Here is a 17,938-nt window from a genome sequence, read left to right as displayed (position 1 = left end):
GCAAAAGGGTACAGATTTTTTTTTCCCCAAAATACCGAGACAGCTTTACAAGAAAACAAAACTAAACAAACAAAAAACAAACAAAAACCTCTCAACAACCCAACAAGTAGGAAAACAGGAATTATAAACAAGAATTTAAAATATCTAGGTAAATGATAATAAATAAAGGTCGCTCAAAGCGTGTGGGTGTGTTTAACCGTTCACTTTGAGGCTGTATTTCTTGCTCGTTAGAAAGTCCCACGGCAGGAACCGAAAGGTACAAAAACCCCTTACATCAAAAGCAAAGTGGCAAATCGGTACCGGGGGCTGCTGAAATGAAAAGCCGCGGTCAATGAAGTTTGAGTCACGACAGGACGTGGAGCCTGAAAATTTGGAGGCAGAAGGAGAGGTCCGAAAGGAACAGAAAATCAGCTTCTCGATAGCATTTGGCAAATCTCGAGGAGTGGCCTGGGATCATTAATTTTTTTTATTATTTTTTTTTTTTTTTTTACAAAAATAAAACTAAAGCCACAGGGACCATCGCGGTTTTCCTCCACTTTTACAAAAGATGTGACAGCTCCAGGGTTCTCTACAAGTTCCCGCTTTCGTTTTCCTTATTTCCCTTCCCCTTCCCGCTGTTTTTGTTTGTTTGTTTGTTTGTTTTCATTTTTATTTTTCCTAATTTTTTGTGACTTTCCTCCTAGCACCACCCGACCCCTCTTCCCCCCTCCCCAACTCCCCGGCTCCGCAGACGCCGGCCGGGTGAATCGTACGAGTGGCTGGAGTACTTACAAGCGGGCCGGTGACTTGCGCGCCTCTCCGCGCCCCTCCGCGCAAGGACGGGCGGGCTCAGACGGGCCGCAGGAGCGGCACGGAGGTGACCACGGGGTGGGAATAGTAGACAGGGTGAGGGAAGGTGAGCAGGGGCTGGGTACCGGGGGCTCCACCGCCCCCCGCGCCCGCCTCCGCGCCCGAGTTCTCGTGGTAGAGGATGGGGACGCGGACGATGCGCTGCGCGGCGGCGTGGCTGAGGTTGGCCGCCTCCAGCTCGGCCGCTAATTGCCTCTTCCACTTGTTGCGACGATTTTGGAACCAAATCTTCACCTGGGTCTCTGTCAGGTGGAGGGAAGCGGCCAAGCCGGCCCGCTCCGAGCTGCTCAGGTACCGCTTCATGTCGAAGGTGGACTCCAGCTGGAAGACCTGGCTGCGGCTGAACACCGTGCGGGTCTTCTTCTTGCGGCAAGGTTTCTTCTCCGGGCTTTCCTCTCGTTTCTTCCAGTCCTCCGCGCTGCTTCCTTCCTTCTTCGCCTCCTCCGAGTCGCTCTCTTCCAAAACGATCTCGTCGGGGCTCTTGGAGTCCAACTCCTTCTGCTCTCCCTCCGCCTTCAGCAGCGGTTCCGGGGAGTCCCGGTCGGTGCCCGAGGCGGGGGACGAATCTCTCAGCAAGGATTTTTCGGCGGCTGGAGGGAAAGGACGAGGGAGGAGGAGAAGAAGAAGGAGGAAGGGGGGGGTAAGGGACACAAAGAGATACCTTCACCGCCCGGCCCCCGCGTCCCGTCGGGGGGCAGCGGGAAGAGCCGGCCAGCCCCCCGCTTCCAGCTTTGCCTCCCTCCCCCGGTCCCTACCGCCCCGCCGGGAAGGGGAGGGAAGGATGGAGGGGGGAGCGGTACCTTCCGTGCGGGGCAGGTGGGCTCCGGCCGGCGTCAGGGCGTAGGGGTACCACCAGGTCTGGGCGCGCTCCAGGCAGTGGGCGCTCAGGGCGAAACGGGGAGCCGGGATCTCGAAACGGGGGAAGGCGAGGTCGCCCACCTGCGAGAGGGCAAAGCCGGCACCGTCCACCGCCGCTTTGCCCGAGGGGGCGAACAGAGCCCTCGGCTGCTTGGGGGGAGCCTTGGGGGGGTCGCCGTTGAGGAGGTTCTTGATGTAGAAAGACTCCTTGGGGGGCGGTGGAGGGGCGCTGGCCGGTTCCTGCCCTGTCTCCGGCATCCTCCGGTGCCCGCCCGGCTCCTGCCCGCCGCTGGCCCCGCAGCCCGCGCCCGCTGCGCAGGTGGCGGCTCCCAGGGGCGCGGGGCAGAGGAGCGGCGGGGCGGGGTGTGTGCGGGGCGGCGGGGCCGGCCGGGGGCCCCTCGCATGAGGGGGCGGCAGGGCGGGGGGCCGAGGGGACCCGGGCAGCCCTCGGCACCGGGGGGCTGCTACGGGCAGGCGAAGAGCCGGGGTCGTCGCTGCCGCCGCCGCCGCCGCCTCCCACCGCCGCCGCTGCTGTTCCTGCGTCAACCTGGCGCCGGATGCTAATGATGAAATCAAAATGTCATCCAAGTTAAACGCGGGGAGCAGGCGGCGATTGGGCACGCAGGATGGCAAATGGGATTAGGCGGGGAGGCAGCCGGGAGGAGAAGGCTCCGCGCAGCCCCTGCCCGCAGCGGCCCCGGCTCCCCCCGCCTCTCCCCCCCGCGACGTGCAGCCGTGGCTGGAGGCTACGAGCGCCCGCCCGTTATTGGCTTTATATAGTCCAATTAGGCAGCAAATGAGGACGGGGCTATTAGCACAAAGGGATCCCGGCGGTGCTGAAGCACCACGGGAGCGCCGGGAGGCGAATGGCACCGACCGCGCAGCTCCTGTCACTAAACCTCCCCTCGCCCCGCCGCGCCGCCCCCTCCCCGCCCCGCACCGCCGGTAACAAAAGCCGCCGGCGACGGGGGGTAACGGACCGAGACGGGCTACCGGGCCGAACCGGGCTACCGGCTTGAGCCGGGCTCTGCCTTGGGGCAAAAAAGCGACTTGGCGGGCGGCACCGCTGCCCCCGCCCGTCCCGTCGGCTGCGGGACACACGTCGAAGCCGCGGCGGGGCGAGGGGTGGCCGACACCTGGGAGCTTCAAGGGGGTCCCGAGGAGGTTCCGGGGGGGCTTAAGGCCCTGCCCGGCCCAACCTGCCCGGGACCGGGACCGCTGCCGGGCAGAGAGCGCCCCCTGCCGGGTCCATCGCGCTTCCCGGAGCGCCCCGGACCGGGCGGGTACCGGGTTCGCAGGCGGAGCGGCCTTCAGCACCTTCCGCATCTCTCCGCATCTCTCCGCACCTCTCCGCACCTCTCCGCACCTCTCCGCACCGCGGATCCCGGGGAATTGGCTACGGGGACGTGCGGGGACGAACCGAGGTGGCGGGCGGTGTAGCGGTGGTACCGCTCGGGGCCCGTGGGTACGGCCACCGGGAGAGGGAGAAAGGAAAAGGGAAAAGGGAAAAGGGAAGGGAAGAGAAGGGACGAAAAGAAAAGGGATGGAAAGGAAAGGAGAAAGGAAAGGAGAAAGGAAAGGAAAGGAAAGGAAAGGAAAGGAAAGGAAAGGAAAGGAAAGGAAAGGAAAGGAAAGGAGAAAGGAAAGGGAAGGAAAGGAGAAAGGAGAAAGGAAGGGAAAGGAAAGGAAAGGAAAGGGAATGAGAAAGGAAAGGAGAAAGGAGAAAGGAAGGGAAAGGTAAGGAATGGAAAAACACTATAGAAGGAAAGAAGGAAGGAGAGAAAAAGAAAGCTAAAAATAGAGGAAAAATAAAAGGAAGAGGAGAAGAAGAAAGAAGGAAGAAAGAAAGGAAGGAAGACAGAAGGGGAAAGAAAGAAAGCAAAATAAAGGCAAAGAAAAGAGCGTATTAGCCTCTCAACTCTGATGTGCATCTAAACATTTGAGATACATGTGAGCAGGCACTGTGAAAATCTGTCCTGGCACAGGCAGAGCTACAGACTGAGAAGTGTGTGTGCTCACAGGGGGCAACAATCTCTGAATTTAAATGCTTTAATGCTCAGATCAAATATAAGTGATTCCTCTTGCCATCCACTTTTAAAGACCTGGCAGTTTGAAATAAAACCTCTTTTATCTCAATCAAAGTTATCAGTGTTAACACTTGCAAACTATCCTCGGGAGTTCTGCTTCCCCTGAACGTTTGGGGTTATACATCCAGGGAAAATTTACATAGACCAAATAATATAATTTTTTTTTCTGCAACAGGCATGATAATTGTATACTTCTGGTGTACATGACCTTTTCAGAGCACTGTCTCTAATGAGACCATTTTTAAACCCTTATTTTCGTTGCAGGGAGTGGTTTAGATAAACAGAGAGGTGCAGAGATGAAAAATCCATCTTGAGGATGAGCTTCCAGCAATTGATAGGAGTTTACAGAAATATTCTGCTCTTGCTAACAACTGTTTCTCTCAGAGACATCAGGCAAAGTTAAACTCCTCAGGAATTTTTCAAAGAAATTCTATTTCTGTGGAAATACTCAATTTTGGGGAAAAAAATTGTACAGAAAACAGAAAACAGCCTTTAGTCACCAAACCAGGGGTCTCACATCTCCTACAAAGACCTAGGCTAAAGCTTCTTTTTTTCCTATAAGAGCTGGAAACAAATAAAAGAAAGGTTGCAAGTTCTTATGGTGGATCCCAAGGCATTTTTCTTCATCTCAGGGGAGATCTTGGTTTAGAGATTTTGGTTTTTTATTCATCCAAATGATTCTGTACAGAAATTCCCACCCTTTTCCATCCATCTCTCCCTGCTTTAGTAACTACGAGGTCCTAATCCTTCTGGAATCTCATAGGGTAAACAGCCACTTGTAGTGAAAAGCCAAGGAGGGATGAGAAAAAAAAAAAAAAAGCAGCACTTCTGAGGATTTGTAAAAGATATTTCCACTTTGTGATGCTTTGTTCTGGGGACAAAAAAAAAAAAAAAAAAAAAAGAGGAGGGGGGAAGGAAAAAAAAAAAGAGAAAAAAAAAAAAAAAGAAAAGAAGAAAGCAATATTTTAAAATATTCTAAAAGAGCCTTTTTACATCTACACCTGTGGTATTTCCAGCCCATAGGATTCTCACACATTTATGTGTTTTATTTATGATGTAACAGCAAAATCTGGGCATTAAAGACTGGTATTGACCATCCCACCCTCTCATGCCCAGTGGTGATGGAGCTGAGGGAACTTTGCTGCAATCTTTTATTTCAGTTTTTAGATTCATGCTCCTACCATTACATTGTGAACAGATAATTATTATTTCATTAGTGCTCCAATTCAGAATTAATTGGCTAATTTACACATGGATCAATTGTATAAATGTGATGTTTGTGATAGCTGCTTGATATGATTTAAAGTAATTGTTTATTTTCAGGTTTTGGCTTGCATTGTGCTGCAAAGTGATTTATCTCCTTATTTATCCTCTTTCAGCACTGCCTCTTCTTTTCCATTATTTTTTCTGAAGAGCCACACACTTGCTAAGCCCAAGTGTGAATCTGGGATTTTGTGGGGCCACACTTCTGGGAGCTCCAGCATGTCCTGCCTTCCCCTCTGCTGATTTTATGTGCTCACAAAGTCACCCCCTGCATCACCTGTTGTATTTCAGGAAAATTCTTGCATCATCCTTGCAGCTGTTGTCCCTGAGTGTCTGCCACAGTAACCACAGGTGACAAACGCCTGTCATTTTGGGTTTCGGTTTTTTTGTTTGTTGTTTTTTTTTTTTTAATCCCCAGTCCAAGAGGGAAAGTGAAGGTTCCTTGTGCTTAGTTCCCTCGCTCCTTTGTTTTTCCACCCAGCAGCTGTGGGAGGGCTGCAGCCAGGACTTGCAGGGTGGAAGCAATGAGGTTTTCATCTGCTTTTGATATGACAGAGGCTTCTTGACAGTGGCAGGACCTGCCATGTCCTTGCAGAAGAATCATAGAATCATAGAACAGGCTGGGTTGGACGGGACCTCAGAGATCACCAAGTCCAACCCTTGAACCACCTTTGCAGTTGCTAGACCATGGCACTGAGTACCACATGTAGCAGGAAGAGCCTTTCTTGCTCCTGAGGCTCGACGAGCTGCTGGCCTCTCCATTGCCTCGCACCAGAGTGAGCTGAGCTTCTCTCTGTGGGTGTGTGTCCCACCTTTGTTGGCCCCCTGGTAATAGGGGGCCTGCCCTAACCAGGCACAGGTGGACTCACACCCACTCTTTGGCAACTCCAGGCACCTGGTTTGTCTTGTTTCTCTACAGCCACATCCAGTCTCTTTTGAAATATCTCCAGACACGGAGAATCCACTACTTCCCTGGGCAGCCCATTCCAATGCCTGATCACCCTCTCCAGAAAGAAATTCTTTCTAATCTCCAACCTAAACCTCCCCTGGCACAACTTGAGACCCTGCCCTCTTGTCTTGCTGAGAGTTGCCTGGGAAAAGAGCCCAACCCCCCCCTGGCTCCAACCTCCTTTCAGGGAGTTGTAGAGAGTGATGAGGTCTCCCCTGAGCCTCCTCTTCTTTAGGCTGAACACCCCCAGCTCCCTCAGCCTCTCCTCACAGGGTCTGTGCTCGAGTCCCTTCACCAGCCCAGTTGCCTCCTTTGGACCTGCTCCAGGACCTCAATCTCCTTCCTGAGCTGAGGGGCCCAGAACTGGACACAGGACTCAAGGTGTGGCCTCACCAGGGCTGAGAAGGCACTGGCCAGCCAGAAGAGCCTCCCTATACCAGCCCTTTGCCCTCCTGTAGGTGCCTGCAGCATTTGGCTTTGCAGCAGCTGCAGGGAAGCAGTAACCCATCAAAGCACTGCTTCATTTCATGGCTCACTTTAAGCAGGTTCCTCCACTGGGAAGTGCTGAAGTGCCTCCTTCCATTAGGGTTTAGATGTTCACAGGGAGAAGAAAAAAAATGGGATGAGGACACATCTGACAGCTTGCCCCACGCAGAAATGCTCCATTCCCAGGCAATTGAACTGATTTCTTCTACCATCAGATTTTAGAGCTGCTGCTGTGCTGTCCAGGCAGCCAAAACCAATTTTGTGAATGCCAAAGATTAACTAGAGCAGACTTTTAGCCACTGTCAATGCCTCTCCTCTTCCTACTGCAAATGGTTGGATGCTCTCAGGGCCTTTGTACCAGCTGAGTTATTCAGAACATTGCATTTCTCTGCCATTCTTTCAAGTGCTTCTTCTGAAACGCATGATTGGAAACAAACAGAGGTTGCCCAGAGAAGAGATGCTCCTTTGTCATCCACAGGAATGTCTCTTGCAGGATGTATTTGATAAGGAAGTTTTATTCAAGACTAGAAACAGCTCAAACGAGTTATGCCTCGTAACCTCTCTCAGGTTTCACTTGGTTGAGTGTCCCAGGGTGTCTGGGATGTGTGTGGGTTGGGAGATATTTTGGAACAGTTAAAGTTGTTCCCTTATAATGCCTTACAGTGGCATTTTTGTACCTTGAAGTGGAAGGCTTTGTAAGTCTCTGTTTTCCGGCAGCTTCCTGGAGACCTGAGAGACAAATCTGACAAATATGAGAACCTTATAGCACTGCAAGAAAGCAGGTTATTTAATTTATGAGACTTTTATTTCTCAGGCCCATCACAGCCTGCTGTCTGACTCAAAATTATATCATTTCTACATGAAAGTGGAAACATTTTTAGGTTGTGATGATTTTGTCAGACAAATTTTGTTGCAGGCTCCTGTGTAATTTGGAACAAATCCACGGGGACAGAACTTGATGGGTAAATGATGTGACCTAAGTAGAGTCTTCATCTCTCCCAGCACTGCAGCACGTGCTCTGCAAAGGGTGTTAGGATGCTCTGAAGTCATCACAAATTGTACAACGTAGCCTTTGCTTTTGTCACTGTCACCTGCCCACTGGCCTGATTTCTAGAAAGTCTAATAATCCTCCTTGTGTTGATCCCCCTTGTGTGTGCACAATTCTTTATCCTTTTCACAAGTGAACTCATAGAATAGAGGGCAGCATCTTATACAGGAAGACTTCTCTTCTGAAAGTGACACTGGAGGATTTCAAGGCAGAACACATGTTGGTGTTTGACATCTCCACAGGGGCTTCCCTGAAACTCATCTGATTTGTTTTAAAACACAACAGGACAGAAACACCCAAAGAACAACGATTTGATAGTAGCTTTGCAGCTTCTCCATCTGAAGACTGGTGATTATAGATCAGTTTGTAGACTCTGAGGTATCATGTAGCATGTAAAAAAAAAACAAAACAAAACCAAAGACCAACCCTCCAGAGAACCATCCCCTCTCCCCCCCAGAGAACCACTCCCCCCCCCAAAAAAAACCCCAAAAAACCCAACCCAAATCCAACCAAACAACAACAACAACAAAAAAACACACAAAAAAATCAAATCCAAAAAACCCCCAAAAAACCCAACACCTGTGGAATCATAAGCACTGGTGAAATCCTAAATAGGCTGATCTGGTTTTGGCCACAAGCACCCTGGAATCACACCTGAAAAGCACTGAGCATTTTCAGCTCCCAGTGAAATCAAACTTTTCTTCAAAGCTGTATGGTGAATGTTTTACTGGCCTGGCTAGAGAAGAGGTGTTTAAATCCATGTTCATCCTTCAGACCATATTATCCAATTGCAGATGAGCCAACAGAGAGCAGAGCAGATCCAGTGTTTGTGTGCAGAGCAGCAAGGCAAGGTGAAGCTTTAGCAGTTCTTAAATAATCATTGATTTCAAAAGTGTTACAGCCCATTGACTCAAAAATCAGCTGCTTATAGAGACTTGGGTGTTCACATCAGAGATCTTTGGCAGCTCTATGAGAGTTACACCAAACAGATGTATTGAACATGAGCTAGGCTTTGAATTTTATTAAAAGAACCTGAGATCATCCTGATTTCCCTAAGAACTTCTGTTATCAGTGGCAGGACAGTCTGAACCTGCTCACTCTGAGTCAGCAGATCTCCAAAAGAGCTTGTGGTGTGGCAAAATAAATGAGTGGTGGGGCCATTCTGAGCTTCCACAGGAATTTCTTTCATAGAATCATAGAATCATAGAATTGGCTGGGTTGGAAGGGACCTCAGAGATCATCAAGTCCAACCCTTGATCCACTCCCGCTACAGTTCCCAGCCCATGGCACTCAGTGCCACATCCAGGCTCTTTTGAAATATCTCCAGACACAGAGAATCCACTACTTCCCTGGGCAGCCCATTCCAATGCCTGATCACCCTCTCCAGAAAGAAATTCTTTCTAATCTCCAACCTAAACCTCCCCTGGCACAACTTGAGACCCTGCCCTCTTGTCTTGCTGAGAGTTGCCTGGGAAAAGAGCCCAACCCCCCCCTGGCTCCAACCTCCTTTCAGGGAGTTGTAGAGAGTGATGAGGTCTCCCCTGAGCCTCCTCTTCTCCAGCCTCAACACCCCCAGCTCCCTCAGCCTCTCCTCATAGGATCTGTGCTCAAGTCCCTTCACCAGCCTGGTTGCCTCCTTTGGATCTGCTCCAGAACCTCAATCTCCTTCCTGAGCTGAGGGGCCCAGAACTGGACACAGGACTCGAGGTGTGGCCTCAGTGTCAAGACCTCAGTGTGCTTTGAGGTTACGAATGACTGGACTGCCTGCCAGTCCCCAGGGAAGGCTGCTCCTCAGGCAAGCTCCATGGTTCAGGAAACCCAAGAAGCCCAAGTGATGGGCACATCACAGGAGGCTCCTTCTGTCTCTTTTGGCTGGGGCAACAGGACATCTTGTCTCAGATATGCAGACAGATCAGGTACTCCCATTACTCCCAAGGTGTGCAGACTCTGTGCTGCCAGTTCTGCAAAACAGAGAAAATAATTTTTTTGGGGTTCCCTTACATATAATGCTTCTGCACATTCCAGGGAAAACTTCATCCTAGATCCTGAAATTACTTATTTCCATTGTTTCTTTATTAATATAAGAGCTCAAACCTACACTGCAAAGATAAGGCACCAAAGGCCAAGAAATGGCTGCACTGGGGCCAGACTTCTTTCTTCCAAAGCCAAATTCCAAACCATCCTTCTCTGAATCCCAGAACTGCTTTAGTGGAAAAATTAGAAATCTATCAGAAAGGCCATCATTACAGAGATATATTTCAAATATCTTTGAATGAAACATTCAACATATGAGAAATTAATCAATAATAAACTTGATTAAAGCAATGCTGGTAGGGATAAATCCACTGCTGTGCAAGACCTCCAGTATGCAGATACCTCCTCAGCTTCATCAGCATCATAACCATCATTGTTCCACCACAGTTTTCTGAACAACAGGAGATTATCTTGGACACCAAGCCACAGGGACCTCACCCTGAACAGTGATATCAGAACAGAGGTGATATCAGAAGCAACCATGAAGCATTAATGAAGTGAGCCAGGAACCAAGGAAGACTTTTTCACCTTATTTTACATTAGGTAGATTTTTGGCTTGTCATTAGGGATCCACAACTAATGTCAGCAAAAACAGTGGAAGATGACTGTGTACAAGTGAACATCTTGTTCAAGGTGGCAGACAGAGCAAATAATATTATTGATGACAAACTGGAACAATTTCAGCTTGTTATTTGCATGAAATGTAATATATTTAAGTACTGTTTGGTGTCTACAGAGCAAAATACTTGACAAAACAATAATCCTAACAGATTAAGCAAACACTGCCTGTTTCTCCTCAGCAGCCTAATGTGTGTTCTTGCCATGTGGTGTCATTCTCAGAGCATGAGATCTAAATTACTTCTGTAATGCTGTCATAAAAAAAAGACTTTTAATATATTTCCATTTTCCTCTAGATCACTCCTGACTCAAATATTTCAGCCATGGAATTGTATACAATTTTCAACAACACATCATGTTGCCACAAGAAGTTTTGTTACATATTGCTGTGCTGGAGAGCTGTAATGGAGTGATGAATAGAGGATATTTTAAGTCTTCAGAGCAAGTGTGAGAATTATACCTCTGCTTTGGGTTGGTTTGTTTGTTTATTGGCAGCAAGGGTTGGTATGAATGAGAGAGGACAAGATATTGCCTCTCTGGTTAGTGATTCTGGCTTTATTCTGCTCCAGAGACCATGCTTGTAAACCACTGAAGCTGATCAGAGGTCGCAGAACACTGATCAGAATTTCCAGATGTCCTTGATAATGTCCTTCACCTTCATAATCAAAGTCTGCAATGATAATTTATTGATTGGGCTGCTTCACAGCAGTATGACACACAGCATTATTGAGAAACAGCTCTCAAAGATCCAGGTGACAAACGAGAGAGGGGAGGTGATTAAAACAGTAATGCAAACCTGCCACAACAACCTTCACCAGGGAAACTTGGGCTAACTGGTGGTATTCTTACCACAGAATATGGTATTATATGGGAGCAGATTTCCATTTAAATTTAAGAGAATTACTATTCTTCTTTCTTTTTCTTTTTCTTTTTTTCTCTTCTTTTTCCTTTTCTTTTTCTTTTCTCTTTCTCTTTCTTTTCCTTTTCCTTTTCCTTTTCCTTTTCCTTTTCCTTTTCCTTTTCCTTTTCCTTTTCCTTTTCCTTTTCCTTTTTCTTTTTCTTTTTCTTTCTCTTTTTCTTTCTCTTTTCTTTTTCTTTTTCTTTTTCTTTTCTTTTTCTTTTTCTTTTTCTTTTTCTTTTTCTTTTTCTTTTTCTTTTTCTTTTTCTTTTTCTTTTTCTTTTTCTTTTTCTTTTTCTTTTTTCTTTTTCTTTTTTCTTTTCTCTTTCTTCTTCTTCTTCTTCTTCTTCTTCTTCTTCTTCTTCTTCTTCTTCTTCTTCTTCTTCTTTTTCTTTTTCTTTTTCTTTTTCTTTTCTTTCTTTTTCTTTTTCTTTCTTCTTCTTCTTCTTCTTCTTCTTCTTCTTCTTCTTCTTCTTCTTCTTCTTCTTCTTCTTCTTCTTCTTCTTCTTCTTCTTCTTCTTCTTCTTCTTCTTTTTCTCCTCCTCCTCCTCCTCTTCCTCCTTCTCCTTCTCCTTCTCCTTCTCCTTCTCCTTCTCCTTCTCCTTCTCCTTCTCCTTCTCCTTCTCCTTCTCCTTCTCCTTCTCCTTCTCCTTCTCCTTCTCCTTCTCCTTCTCCTTCTCCTTCTCCTTCTCCTTCTCCTTCTCCTCCTCCTTGTTTAACACTACTAGTACTAGTTACTTATTAGTTACTAATACTAACACACTAACTAGCAGCTGTACCACCACTCGCTTCTCTACCCCTCCACCTTTCAGCACCATGGACAGCGCCGGGCGCTGCGCGGGGAGATGCGCGGAGACGGAGCGCGCCTTTTCCGCAGGTTTGGGGGCCCTGGGTTCCCTCTCTGCATCCCCCTGCGTCCCCCGAGGACTCGGAGTGGCTGCATGACAGACAGATGGAGACCTGGACCGCTGCTATCCCAGGGGCAAAAAGAAGAATTGGAGACTTTCCGCTAGTCTGCAAGCTCCTGAGCAATTAATTAATAATTAAATTGCAAGTCATATAAATCCTGAGATTACAAGCTAAACCCGGGACCCTTTGTCTGCTATGCCTTGAGCCTTCACAGGCAAATTCAAGAGAGTTACATCCTGGTAGATTTTACTAGCAAAGCATTTTTTAAGCAGGCATGGAAATCCTTCCCCTTTCCAACGGCGTTGCTGTGCCCCTTGTTTATTCTCCAGCTGGTATTCTTTGGTGCTTCTTAGAGATATATCAAAGTTTATGCAGGATGTGTAACTTGAAGGAGATGGAAAAGATATAGACAATATTAATTGTTTCATAAATAGAGGCAGATAGGAGATGCTTTTTATATCCTTGGTTTAAACCTTCTTACTGAAAAACCAATACCCTGCCATTTGTTTATACTTTCTTGACATGGAAGGCAGATATATTAGAGTGAATAAAGCTAATAAAAGGCTACAGGCAGCATTATCCACACTCGGATAGGCATCGGCCTCTTATAGGCATCGGCCTCTTTTTCAAAAGAAAACTGTCTTTCCTTTTGGAACATTATGCCCATTCCATCTGTCTGTAAAAATGTATGAAGAGCCAGAAATTACACAGGACCAAATAGACCAAATAGGAAAGACCCTTTGCTTTTAGGCAAGCACTTCTTCAGGCAGGCAATTCCACCAACTCCTCAGACCTCCTGAGGACACAAACTGTTTCTGCAGAGGGACAAAGGGCTCCAGCAGCCAACCCAGCCCTGCACAGGCTCCTGAGCAAAGCTGCCTCAGGTGCAAAGGTGTGGCATGAGAAATAACTCTTTCCTGTGGAAAAGATCCTTATCAGGATCCAAGAAGTGGCAGAGTAGAGGTCCTGTGCATGGAAACCTCAAACTCTTCCCAAGACAGTGCATGACAAATGGTTTCAGACAAGACAAATGTTGGCTGGAAGTTGCTTTCCCTCATTACCAACTCCTAATTGTAGCTCAGCTTTACCATGCATGTAGTCATCATACTTGGGACAAGGTTAAAAAGATCACCTTGTTTTCAAGGCCTGGAGTAGACAGCCTCCACCCTAAACCTTTTGTCACCAGCAGGAACTGAACAGGCAGAGGGCAGAGCATTTGGAAACACTACATTTACAGAGCCACCTTGCACTGCAGGCTCAGCCCCAGGAGTGCCACCAGAAGTGATGCCCAAAGAGCAGCCTTTTCCAGCTGCTCTGGAAGGCCTCGACAGAAACCAAGGGGGGAATTTTTCTTCAGTGCAAAAGCAAACGTGCTAAGTGGCAGTCTCTGTGTAAAAGTATTCACCAAGGAAGTGATTCCGCCCCTGTACTCAGCCCTGGTGAGGCCACACCTCGAGTCCTGTGTCCAGTTCTGGGCCCCTCAGCTCAGGAAGGAGATTGAGGTCCTGGAGCAGGTCCAAAGGAGGCAACTGGGCTGGTGAAGGGACTCGAGCACAGATCCTATGAGGAGAGGCTGAGGGAGCTGGGGGTGTTCAGCCTAAAGAAGAGGAGGCTCAGGGGAGACCTCATCACTCTCTCCAACTCCCTGAAAGGAGGTTGGAGCCAGGGGGGGGTTGGTCTCTTTTCCCAGGCAACTCTCAGCAAGACAAGAGGGCAGGGTCTCAAGTTGTGCCAGGGGAGGTTTAGGTTGGAGATTAGAAAGAATTTATTTCTGGAGAGGGTGATCAGGCATTGGAATGGGCTGCCCAGGGAAGTAGTGGATTCTCCGTGTCTGGAGATATTTCAAAAGAGACTGGATGTGGCACTGAGTGCCATGGTCTAGCAACCACAATGGTGGTTCAAAGGTTGGACTTGATGATCTCTGAGGTCCCTTCCAACCCAGGCAGTTCTATGATTCTATGATTCTATGATCTCAGTCACGGTCATCTCACCATCCGACTCCAATTTCTGGATGCAGTGTTACAGAACCCCCTGTGTGCCATCCCCTGTAGCAAAGCTGACCCAGCAATACGTTTTTACCACTCACAGCATCTGTTGAGCTGATCTGAAAACACCACAACCCAAATCCCATTTTCCAGCTACGCACACGCTCGCCTCTCTCCTCAGCCTGCCAATGCTAATGACTGGCAATTAAATAAAAGCCTTCCTCGTGTTCTGGGTCTCCTTGCCCGGTTTCCCTCCCAGGATATGGCTTTAATTTTGCCCTCTCACATTCTCATGGCAGTGGCTGTCATGGCAGGCAGCAGGATTATGACTCATGATGTACTCTGGGAAGTAATGATGATCCAAAAAGCAAACGGAGGTGGGCAGCGAAGGAGAAATCACTTATGCAAATAGAAATATTTTCAATAATGATCAACAGCGTGAGAAAGAATCGAGGAAAAATTACATTAGGCAGAGGAGCTTCATTTTTAAAATGTTCCCTAAGTGCTAGAAATCTTCCCATCTTCATTTTTTCCCTTTAAACTCTGTCATTTGTACAGCCTATTAACCTTTAACTTTATGACTATCCTAACGTGAAATACTGGCAGCATTTAAGTCTGAGAATACTGGAGACCTGCCTTCCTGGTTGGCAACAGAGGTGAAACACTTTCTTTTAAATCAGTCATTTTTAATATCAGTCAGACACACACAGCTATTTTTAGATCCACGTTACTTATAATAGATGCTCTACAAACTCCAGTTATCTTTCCTTGAGGTCTTAAAAGTTTCCTTCCTAAAGCTGCCTGTCCTCTCCCAGTTCATCACCCTAATTTAGTATTCAGTTCTGTTCAAAAGTAAAAGAGCAAATCAGAGTAAATCACTTTCTTCCAACTCCCTCTCCCCTGTTCTTAAAAATACAAGGTGTAATCAATTATTTGTGCTTGCCAGAGCTGCTGGGGAGTTGAGCCAAAGCTGGGAGTTCATCTTCTGAAGCACTAAACCACTGCTGCTCTGGACATTTCTGCCCTGAAGATCCAGCAGATGAGATGGGGTAGGGGAAGGAAAGGTGATTGAGTGACTTCCAAAAGGTGGTCAAGACAAAGTGGTTCATCTGGATGTGCTGGGGCTGTATCGATTCCACCCATGGCAGGGGATGGAAGAGGTTCTGCACAGAGCTTGTGTGACTTTAATTGTTAGCATTATTTCAAACCAGAAGAGCTGCCCAGACCTGAGGACAGGAACTTGTGTTGTTTATACCTAAATCTCAGCAATTAAATCGCACTGGGGGATGACAGGGAGCTATTTGTTGGGAAGATACCTGATGGTTTCTCTTCTGCCAGCACGTGCCTTCCTCCAGGGCTGGACATGGGGCATCACTGTAGCCCAGGGGAGCTTCCCAAAAGAGTTCTCAGTTGGGAAGAACAGCTGAAGCTCTTGCATCAGTGGTTGAGAAAAAGTTGCCACAGAGCTGAACCACCAGAATTTTCTTACAAAAAATCTTCCCCTTTTCCCTTGCTCTTTTGGATGCTACAAACCTTTAGCAAAGCTCATCAGGGAGTCCTGAAACAACAACTAGAAGTGAGTTTGCCAGGCAGGAGCTCATGTCTCTCTCCTTAATCAGAAGATGTCCAGCCCCAAGGAATGAGACAGGGACCTCAGTGGCCCTGGCTGCCTGGCCCTGCCATGCCTACTGGCTCGGGGGTGGGAGAAAACCCAGGGATGCACAAACATCCCCCTCTCTGAACTGAAGGATGTGTGCAAAGGAGCTGCACAGAAGGATTAGACCTGGAGGTTTTACTCTGATGCAAACTCTTTTCTGAGCTTTCAATCTGAAGAAGAGATAGCCAGAAAAAACAGATCTCTTAGTGAGGCTTCTGCTCTCAGGGCTCTTTTCCTGAGCCTGAAAAAGGTCTGGCTTCTTCCCCTCTTACACTGAAACTGCAGACTCACTTTTAGGTAGAGGTGATCAGCTGCCAGCCCAGGATAAACAGGGGTTTTGTCAGGCTTTGTGGCCATGGATTGAATTCACCCAAGGAAAATAAAATATGTGTGACACGTACAGGTTTGAGCAAGACCCACACCACCTCCTTGCCCTCACGGGGTCTGAGGAACCCCCAAAACATCAGAGGGATTCAGCCACTTTGTTGTGGAGCTGCTTTTCTAAACTCCAGCTGGTTTAGAAACATGTTTAATTTAGGCACGCTCTTGGGCCCTATTGATTTTAATGTAACAATCATATGTTTAAAACTTAGCATGTGTTTAATTGCTCTGGTGAACAACAGCAGTCTGACGCAGGTGCTCCCATGCCTTGGTGACCCAGGGCCTGGGAGAGCAATTCTGCACCAGCCCTGTGGCAAGGGGATCAAAGGGACAGCATTTGCCCCAAGCCTGATCTCAAACAATCCCAAATTCTTGCTTTTATTTGGGAAGCAGATACAGTTTCCTAAAAGGAAGGGAAGTAGCAATGAATTTGGAAGGGAACCTACGTAAAGCTTCTCGTTCGTTTAGCTCCTACTCTCAGTTATTTCATTTTTTTTGGCATTTACCTAAAGTTTTCATCTTTCCAAGTCTTGTTTTATGGTTAGTATAAGGCCAGCCTGAAAGATAATATATTGTGACTGTTATATTATTTATTTCAAAGCCAAGTTATTGATTATTGCACGCTGAAAATGACAAATGGCATCTGAGAAAGGCACGGTCAGCGAGTTCTATTAAAGAAATGATAGTATTGCTCATGGATTGTTAAAAGGTTCAGTTTAGGTACTTTATAGGTTTATATCCATCACTATTTAATGACCAAATGATGAAAAATATGAGTCACGGGGACAATTTCTTTCTGTTGCAGCTTTACATTTAAGCAGTTAGCAAAATAAGAGAATTTTTGTGCCAAGGGTTTATGCACCCAGACCTTGTAGCACCTAATCTAGTAATGGCTTTGATTATTTTAGAGGAGATGATTTAATACAGGTAACTACTGCACACCTGGAGCATGTTTGGAGTGGGTCAAACCCACACGGTGGTGGGTGGGAGGTAGTTGGGCACACAGCCTGGATGTGCATCAATTGCACCCCCCAACAAGACACCCCCCAGCACCAGGCACCTGGAGATGTCCCACCAACTCCTGGGAGCCAAAGCACAGGGAAAAAAAGCCCATTTCCCCTGTGAGCCCAACAGTACATTCCTACCAGGCAGGGCAGAATACGGGCACCCTGTAAGAGCAAACAGACATCAGTGGGTGTGAACCCATCCCAGGGCAGTCCTGGTGTCCCTGTTTCCTTTTTCTGCAGAAGCCAAAGTGGGATTTGGCCTTTTTTCCCCTTATATTTAACCCTACAAATACAAGCAGGAAACCCGGCAAGCTTTTCTTTTCTCTCTCTCTCTTTTTTTTTTTTTTTTTTTTCCTTGGTTTTTTCTGTTTTGTTTTTTTTGTTTGTCACAGGTATAAAAGGCTCTCTTTTCACTCTTATTCTCTTAGAGCCATCTGTTCGAAGCACTTTCAAAATGACAGCAATTAGAGATAAGAGCTAATAACGCTCCAACCTGCACGCTGAGAAATGCCATTTAATCACTATTGGCTCGGCTGGCAAATAAGGAGCAGCATCCGACTGGACAAGGGTGATAAAGCTCCCATGCCAGCTCAAATGAAGAGCCCAGCTGCAGCCTTTGCCACTGTGAATTGTAGCTGCAAAGATCTGGAATCTGGCCTAAAGAGCTGATATAAATCCAGCCAAATAAATCTTTCGCTACCGCCTGTGGTTTCACGCTGCCTTAACTCAACTCTTTTACCTAATCTCTGACCTTCCTTTGTAATTTTTCATCTTTCCCAGGTAAAACTCAGGGTGCTCATTAGCAGGAGGCTGAGCAAAGAGCAGTGGGGAGTTCAGGGTTTCTCCCGAGGGGGATAAACTGGGCTGTGCTGGTGGGAAACCTCTGGCAAGCTCGGTGATGCTCTGCAC

The 17,938-nt window shown here is 47.4% G+C and overlaps 1 protein-coding gene across 1 annotated transcript; it reads right to left on the bottom strand.

The window, feature by feature from the left end:
- Window positions 1-828: 828 nt before the first annotated feature.
- HMX3 (H6 family homeobox 3) lies at window positions 829-1,965 on the bottom strand. Its single transcript, XM_030453487.1, has 2 exons — window positions 1,650-1,965; window positions 829-1,439 (listed from the first exon to the last, which is right to left on the bottom strand). Exons 1-2 carry the CDS (start codon window positions 1,963-1,965, stop codon window positions 829-831), a joined length of 927 nt encoding a protein of 308 aa, XP_030309347.1.
- Window positions 1,966-17,938: the final 15,973 nt, after the last annotated feature.

Source organism: Calypte anna, chromosome 6 (assembly GCF_003957555.1).
Source record: "Calypte anna isolate BGI_N300 chromosome 6, bCalAnn1_v1.p, whole genome shotgun sequence".
Taxonomy (NCBI): domain Eukaryota; kingdom Metazoa; phylum Chordata; class Aves; order Apodiformes; family Trochilidae; genus Calypte; species Calypte anna.
Note: the sequence above shows the minus strand (reverse complement) of the source record. Positions and strands in the feature narration are given on the sequence as shown.